This window comes from Anolis sagrei, chromosome 3 (assembly GCF_037176765.1).
Source record: "Anolis sagrei isolate rAnoSag1 chromosome 3, rAnoSag1.mat, whole genome shotgun sequence".
Classification (NCBI taxonomy): domain Eukaryota; kingdom Metazoa; phylum Chordata; class Lepidosauria; order Squamata; family Dactyloidae; genus Anolis; species Anolis sagrei.
In genome coordinates this window covers 78,237,161-78,245,750 of record NC_090023.1, presented here as the reverse complement: position 1 = coordinate 78,245,750, position 8,590 = coordinate 78,237,161, and the positions used below count along the sequence as shown (strand labels likewise).

At 40.6% G+C, this 8,590-nt stretch overlaps 1 protein-coding gene across 1 annotated transcript; it reads right to left on the bottom strand.

The window, feature by feature from the left end:
- Positions 1-495: 495 nt before the first annotated feature.
- LOC132771783 (large ribosomal subunit protein uL2) lies at positions 496-7,134 on the bottom strand. Its single transcript, XM_060770194.2, has 6 exons — positions 7,047-7,134; positions 4,250-4,393; positions 3,196-3,337; positions 2,847-3,065; positions 1,454-1,569; positions 496-712 (listed from the first exon to the last, which is right to left on the bottom strand). Exons 2-6 carry the CDS (start codon positions 4,385-4,387, stop codon positions 554-556), a joined length of 774 nt encoding a protein of 257 aa, XP_060626177.1. The 5' UTR covers positions 4,388-4,393; positions 7,047-7,134; the 3' UTR covers positions 496-553.
- Between the last annotated feature and the right edge of the window lie 1,456 nt (positions 7,135-8,590).

Genomic DNA, 8,590 nt, shown 5'->3' with positions numbered 1-8,590 from the left:
AATTTGAAAAAAAAGCTGATCCTGGTTTGAAAGTATTATTTCCCATTTAATTGTGTAGCCACAAACTATGTTGAATTGGTTGAGACTTTTGAAAATGTAACAAAATGTGCTGCATGTTTTTCTGATAGAACCAATTAGGAAATAACATTTATAACCCAGGAACAAAAATTATGTTACATAATGTTGTTGTTGTTGATTCGTTCAATCGTTTCCGACTCTTCATGACCTCATGGACCAGTCCACACCATCACCTCCCTCAGCTCCTTCAGAGTCAAGCCAGTCACTTCAAGGATGCCATCCATCCATCTTGCCCTTGGTCGGCCCCTCTTCCTTTTTCCTTCCATTTTCCCCAGCATAACTGTCTTCTCTAAGCTTTCCTGTTACATAGTGTTACATAGTATTATCTATCTAGTGTCAGGACTTCTGTTTATGTCTACAATGCTTTGACCAATTGTTACCCCCCCCCCCCAAAAAAAAAGGATTTCCACACATGTGTATCAGTCTTACACAAAAGATGACATTTATTTCAATATGAATATATTGAACTGGAGGTTTAATTCTCCTTCTCCTGGACAGTTTTGGTTCCACGCAGTCTGCCAGTACGCCGGGCCGCAATGAGACCGACCTTGCGACCAGCTGGAGCATCCCTCCTGATGGTTGAAGGCTTGCCAATATGCTGGTGGTTTCCACCACCAAAGGGATGTTCAACAGGCTGTGAAAAGAACCACCAGAATCAGGAGCAGAGCAGGAAATGATTTCAAATACTAAGAGAAACACTCTGCAAGGCAAAACCTATAACCCTTCAATAAGCAATATAGTTAAGGGCATTTACTTAAGAGCCATGGAATTGAAGACAGAAGAATATGAAGATACTTTGATGAAAAAAGATTGCTTTGATCAAGCTGAAGAAATAGCACACATCACTACAAGAAGAACGAATGTAGTATTTTGCTTTTACATTGATTAATTGTCTTGTTTGAGTTTTGAATCAAATATTTTATATGTAGGAAATTAGCCAGCTATTAAAAGAAGTGGTTTGACTTTAATTATACATCCATAATGCAATATTTGAAGCATTGGCTATGTATTGTCTTCTGCTTAAACTAGAAAACTGACAGAAATGTCTCCATTAGCAATCTGGGACCCAAATTATTTATTTATTTAAAACTTTTATATCCCCATCTTCTCCGTAGAGGGACTCAGACCGGGAGAAGAGGCGCTTCAGTCATTCCAATTGCTTCTTTGCTTCTCCATCCTAATACTTTGTGTCTAAAATGAGCATCCCACCTCAGCAGAGAGCTAGCAGCTCCATCGGCCTATTTTGCTTTTGGAATGTGCTCTGAACCATTGGGTTACAATTAACATTTGTATAGTCTTGAGTGGTTTGGAAGAGACAGCAGATCACCACAGTTAAACAAGCCAGGCAAATGCAATAAATAGAAGAGCTGCTTACATTCATAGCTACACCACGGACACGTGGCCAGCAGTTCCTCTTTGCCTTGTATTTGTGGTACGCACGTCCAGCTTTCAAGATTGGCTTGTCAATACGGCCACCACCAGCAACAATACCTGTAAAATATAAGGAGTTTTTGTGTTCCCCTTTCTAAAAAATAATAGTTCCAAAAAGAAGTACTGGATTTACATAAAAGATAAAGCGCCCCTGGTCATTAGTTTTAAAAACAATCAGCACTATCTTATATACAAGCATGTCTCCCTTAACAAGTTAACTGAAAAAGCAATTTATTTTTTCAGTCTTTTATAGATCCATCCAGATCTTGTTTTCTGCTTCATCCTTGGCATAGTTGAAAGTTATAGTTTAGTAAAACTTGGGTTGGGAGGGAATCAGATTTGACCATGTGTCCTGCTTACAACGGGCAAGGTAAACAGCAGCTGTCCCCAAAACATTAGAGATGCAATTACTTCATGATCATATATTATAATAACATCTGGTTTGGTTTACGATCAAGGTCCACCTCCCCACATTAGGGAGGCTAGAGGACTACACTGGCTTTCTCCAAGGTTAATTAATGCTACTATATAAATAAAGCAAACGCTCTGACAAGAAACGATGAACTTGCTCTTCTTACATAACATCTTGCATATAAAATAAAGACTGAGTAAAAGACAGGAAGCCAGAAATCTTTTTAAACACTCTTATTTCACCAGTCTGTAAAAATACTTGCATTAGAAATGCCTGCATGTTAAAGGCAGGGATGCTTTCCATGCCCCTGGCTGTTATTTTGTATTTCTTTCCAAACTTGTGGTCCTCTGGGGTCTACTGGGAGAGAGGCCCTTTTTACAACAGGAAATAATTTCCTGTTTCTTCTGTGATCAAAAATGTTAACCTACAGTAGGAACACACCAAACTCTATGCAAAAAAGGGCAAAAAGCAGGTTAAATATTTAAATGCCCAACATTGAGTATCTTGAAATGCCCTGATGCTGCCCAAAAGGTTACTCTTAATTCAACTGTTATTCAAAGATTTCATGATGAAAATCAAAGGGGTGTGGGGAAAAATTGACCCTTGTGTCTCTTACAGAGTTTTTTTTTTTGGGGGGGGGGTGCAAAGTATTTTTTAAATGAGCAGTAGTTGAGGTTTTGTAGTCCCCTGCAGCACCAATGCAGCCTTCAATTCCCAACTGGTCTTAATGTGCCCTAAAATTCATTTTTGATTTATAAAAATCATAGAGCTGGAAGAGACCACAAGGGTCATCCAGTCCAGCCTCCTGCTCCAGAACAATTCTGCAATGCGGACGGTAAAAATTACTACAATGTCCTATTCTAACACTTCCAACCAAATGCTTTGAGGTTTGAAAAATGTGACACACATTTCAGGTAACACTTACCAACAACTGCTCTGTTTGCAGAGGAGATCACCTTCTTGGAGCCAGAAGGCAGTTTCACTCTGGTTTTTTTGGTTTCCGGATTGTGGGAGATAACTGTGGCATAGTTTCCAGAAGCACGTGCTAGTTTGCCACGATCTCCAGGCTTCTCTTCAAGGCAGCAGACAATGGTGCCTTCGGGCATAGTACCAACAGGCAGGACATTGCCAATGTTGAGTTGAGCTACAAGAAATAGAAGATTTTAAAAAGGGGCAATGTCACTCTGGGAGAAAATATTACTCAAACGTCTACCTTTCCAATCTAATTAACTATTTTCAAGAAACATGCACCATTTCTTATCAGCTGTACCTACCTTTCTTGCCACAATAAACAAATTGCCCAGTATGAATGCCTTCTGCTGCAATGAACAATTCTGTTCGTTTCTTAAATCTGTATGGATCACGGAAAACAACCTTGGCCAGAGGAGCTCCTCGACCAGGATCGTGAATGATATCCTATTGAAACATAATAATAATAATACTTTATTTCTAAATTGCCCTATCTCCCAAAAGGCACTCAGGGTGATGAACAACAAAAGATCGGCAAACACTCAATGCCTAAAAACATAACATAATAAATCACTTCAAAAAAATAAACAATCAAATAAACAACATCAGGATATACTTAGAAAACAACTCAAACGAATAGGTGAGAAATTTAAATATACAAAGAAAATAATTGGAAACATTTCTCTAATGACTTTAGTAAGGGCCAGAAGTAATTAACACATTTAAAACATATCATACAGTTAACAATAGGCCATCCGGGTGAAGGTAAGTCTCCATTACATAATTGTAATTTAATAATTTTACAATTTTAAACATATTATTAACTAACTAATAATAAATATTAGGAACAGAACCATTCTTCTTAAGTATTTACTTGCATTGTTGCCAAGTAAAAAGATCTAGAATTTGGCAAGTATTTAATCATATTACATGGCCAAAGTACCTACGAGTTGTCCCACTTCCAAATATTTAAAATCCACACAGCAATGTTACATAATAAATACTGGAGTTATACTTCAGTACAAACTAAACAACAGGGATTTTAAAAAAATCAAACTTATGAGGAATTAATCTGATTTATAAAATTGTATTTGCATAAAAGTCCTACTATCTTTAACAGTAAACTTTCGGGTATTCAGCCTTTTGTATAATTCTCAAATCGTTTCAACCCATCTGTTTTTAAAGAAAAAACGAATCCTGAATTCGTTGTTTTGAAATAAAGTACTAATACTTTCAGGGTTATCCATCCGCAGATAAGAAAAAGTGGTTAGTAGCTCCGCATTTTCTTATATTTGCCTACTCTTCATGATAATTCAGCCAGGATACATGAAACCACAACATAGTGAAGCATATTATTACCTTTACAATACCCTTGATGTAGCCATGTCTTTCAGCAAAGTCAACTGCTCTCAGCTTTGCTGCACCTTTTCTGTGCTTCACATGGGCCCTGAACACAGATCCCGCACCTTTTCTTTGGCCTCTGATTACTCGGCCCATTGTGTCCTGGACAACAATTCCAAAAGACAAAATGTTGAAAATAAAGGATTTTAGTCAGGCAATCCTCAAGTCACGAACAAGATAGGTTCTGTAGTTTGTTCTTAAACTGAATTTTAATATTTTTATATAAAAATTTATATAATTTATATAATTTATAAATTTATAAAATTATATAATTTTTATTTACATACATTTTTATAGTGGAACTCTGGCCGTATAGAGAGTTAGCATAAGGAAGGGTTAACAACAATGTGGAGTTTGTTTTGTTGTATGTGCCCCCATTCAGAAGATTTCACCTCACTTTGCCCCTCTGATAATTGGATATTGAAAAATGTGGCTTGATGTGGAAACAAGGATTGGTGACAAAGCTTCAGTGGAGATCATTGATCCCCAAGATAACTCGAGTGAATTTCCCTTCCCTTCTCTCATTTCCTGTTTTCTCATCCCTGTTTGTATCTATAAGTTGTTTGTAAGCTGAATGTTTGTAACTTAGGGACTGCCTGTACTAGTCCTGGATGGGCTTCAAAGCCTTCCAATACTAGAATCCACTCTCAATTTAAGTAAATTGTTGCTTAACTGGGACCCAGATCTTGATCTGATGCAAAAATGTGCCAGTAGCTTTAGATATAACATTTGCTTACTACCATTAGAAAATGGAAGAAAATTTCATTAGAATGAAATAGAAGTGAATATGAGATAAAATAAGAATCACAATGAATCCACTATAAATTGGAAATTAGAAGCAAAAATGACTAAACTGACAATCATGAGATAATATAACTTATTGGAAAAGACAACAACACCTGGTAAAGGGAAAGGCGGTAGGGAAAGAAGGAAAGTGTCATGGAGCTAGGCTGATTCAACCAAGAAAGCCACCACTCTGAGTCTGCAAGACTGAGCAGGTGAGTTCATGACCAAGGATAATGGGCAGTCCCTTATTCACAGGTTCACTGTAATTCGAAATTCACTTGCCAAACAACAAAGTTGGAAACGTCCTATACTGCAAAAGCAGTGCTCCAAAACAAGATACAGTTCACTACGACGCAAAGGAAGGAGAGTATACAGGTTGAGTATCCCTTACTCAAAATGTTTGGGTCTAGAAGTGTTTTGTAACTCATCTCCCTTTATGAGCCAGCTAGAACATTAAGATCTGCTGTGGAGGTTCTGCTCTCGACCCCACCACCTTTGCAGGTGCAATTGGTGGGGGAAAGAGACAGGGCCTTCTCGGTGGCGGCCCCTCAGCTGTGGAACTCCTTCCCCAGTGAGATCAGATCAGCCCCCTCCCTCCTAGCATTTAGGAAACAACTGAAGACCTGGTTATTCAAGCAGGCATTTGGCAAATGACAGAAATATGCAAAGATCTAAATGTTTTCTGTTGTGTCTGTAACTGTCAGTTTTATATTTTTAATGGTTTTAACATATTGCCATATGTTGTTGATTTGATATTTATATATGTGAGGCATTGAATGTTGCCATTGACTATGATGTAAACCACTTTTAGTCCTCCCAAGGGCGAGAAAAGCAGTACATAAATGCAACAAATGATATATAAATTATAAATAAATAATAATTAAATTTTTTTTGTTGTTCATTCGTTCAGTCGCTTCCAACTCTTTGTGACCTCATGAACCAGCCGACGCCAGAGCTCCCTGTCGGCCGTCACTACCCCCAGCTCCTGTCGGCCGTCACCACCCCCAGGTCAAGCCAGTCACTTCAAGGATGCCATCCATATTATTGCCCAATATTATTATAAATAAATAAAATTTCAGATTCTTATGAATTTTTGAAATACTATATTTGCAAATATGTATACACGTAATCTTTGAGATGGGACCCAATCTAACCACGAAATTCATTTCCGTTTTAAAATATTTTTCAATGCAGCATTGTTCATATTTTTGGGTATGTAAACAAAACCATCAGAGAGCAAAGAGCACACTATCAGCCGAGTTGGAAGTGACATATACCCTATGAGTTAAATACTGGGAGTTGAAATAGCAGCATTGAGATGTGGGTTTGGAAGAAATGTCGTAATGTGTTGCATGTGTCGGTTTTCCCTTTTCTTCTCTGTTTGCCCTTCATGTTGCTTTACGTGGCTAAAATTACATGTTAATAAAAAAACATTTGGAGGAAAAAGAGAAAGCAAACGTGCCACTGTCTCTGTCATTAATGGTCAATTTTGAGGTAATTTGGAGTTCCTGATATGAGATGCTGGACCTGTAATGGGTTCGTGGGCCTATCTAAAGCAGGCCTGGGCCAACTTAAGCTCAAGCGGCTGAGGGGGGAAAGGAAGGTGCCTGAGGCTGTTAGGAATGCTGGGAGTTGAAGTCCTAAACACATGGAGGGCCCAAGTTGGCCCAGGCCTGCTGTAGAGGCACCTTCTCTCGAGAACCCTTCCAATTTGCCTCTCTATGGTTTCACAATAGTCTATTATGGTGTCGAGGCCTACTCCACTGCTGGAAGCCTTAACAGTCCATGAAGAGCCCGGGTTCACGGGCCCGGCTTAAGACCAGAAAGAGAGCGCCAAATCCCCCATATCCCTGCCTCCCAACGTCGGCCCAGCCGGGAGGAAGCCGATGCCACCCTCAAAGGGGGTGCGGAGGGCCTCCTTCCCCCGGATGGCGACGGATTCCCCCAGCCCCGCCGCCCTCAGCCTTACCTCCGCGGGGCCTGGCTCAGAAAGAAGGAAGCACCGGAAGTTCGCTCAGATGTGCCGGGTTCTTCCGGCCGCCCCAAGGCCTGATGGGCAATGAAGTCCTCACATCCGGGAACTTCGGAGTCCCTTCCTCCTCTGCATCGGAGCCTGTTGTGAGGAGTGTGTGAGGGACGATTCTTGCTAGTCAGGAGGTCCCATCCTCGCCCAAAGAGAAAAAGAGAGAGGCCACCTTTGAATGGGCTCGGAGTGCCAAGACAAAGGGCGTTGATTGAGAGCCGTTCAGCAGTGGAACTCTCCGCCGCGGAGTGTGGTGGAGGCTCCTTCTTTGGAGGCTTTTAAACAGAGGCTGGATGGCCATCTGTCGGGGGTGCTTTGAATGCAGTATTCCTGCTTCTTGGCAGAGGGTTGGACTGGATGGCCCTTGAGGTCTCTTCCAACTCTATGAGTCAATGATTCTATGACTGCCTTGGCTCAGTGCTTTGGAATTGCCGTTTCAGGATTCCAGGGCAGTTAAAGTGGTGTCAAACCGCATTAATTCTGTGGCAGGCATCTTCAAACTGCCACCTTTGAGCTGTTTGGGCCTTCAACTCCCCAAAATCATGACAATTGAACAAGCTCCTTTGGGCTTTTGGAAGTTGGAGGCCCAAACAACGGGAGGACCACAGTTTGAGGGTGCCTGGTGTAAGGTGCATGCTAAGCAAAGGAATTTCACTCTATACCAGTGTTTCTCAACCGGGGGGGTCAGGACCCCTGAGGGGGTCGCGAAGGGGTGTCAGAGGGGTCGCCAAAGACCATCAAAAAAACACAGTATTTTCTGATGGTCATGGGGATTCCATGTGGGAAGTTTGAGCCAATTCTATCGTTGGTGGAGTTCAAAATGTTCTTTGATTGTAATGAACTATAAATCCCAGCAACTACAAGTCCCAAAAGTCAAGGTCTATTTTCCTCAAGCTCCACCAGTGTTCACATTTGCACATATTGAGTATTTGTGCCAAGTTTGGTCCAGATCCACCATTGCGTGAGTCCATAGTGCTCTCTGGATATAGGTGAACTACAACTCCCGAACTCAAGGTCAATACCCACCAAACCCTTCCAGTGTTTTCCGTTGGTCGTGAGCGTTCTGTGTGTCAAGTTTGGTTCAATTCCATCATTGGTAGGGTTCAGAATGCTTCAAATCCATCGTTGGTGGAGTTCAGAATGCTCTTTGATTCCAAGTAAACTATAAATCCCAGCAACTACAACTCCCAAATTACAAAATCAATCCTCCCCCAACCCCACTAGCATTTACATGTGGTTGCATTGGGTATTTGTGCTAAATTTGGTCCAGTGAATGAAAATACATCTTGCATATCCGATATTTACATTATGATTTATAACAGTAGTAAAATGAAGTAGCAACAAAAACAATATTATGGTTGGGGGTCACCACAACATGAGGGACTATATTAAGGGGTCACGGCATTAGGGAGGTTGAGAACCACTGCTCTATACAGTTTAGAAAAAAAGACTTGAGTCTGCCAGAGCTTTATTCTACTTATTTACTACAG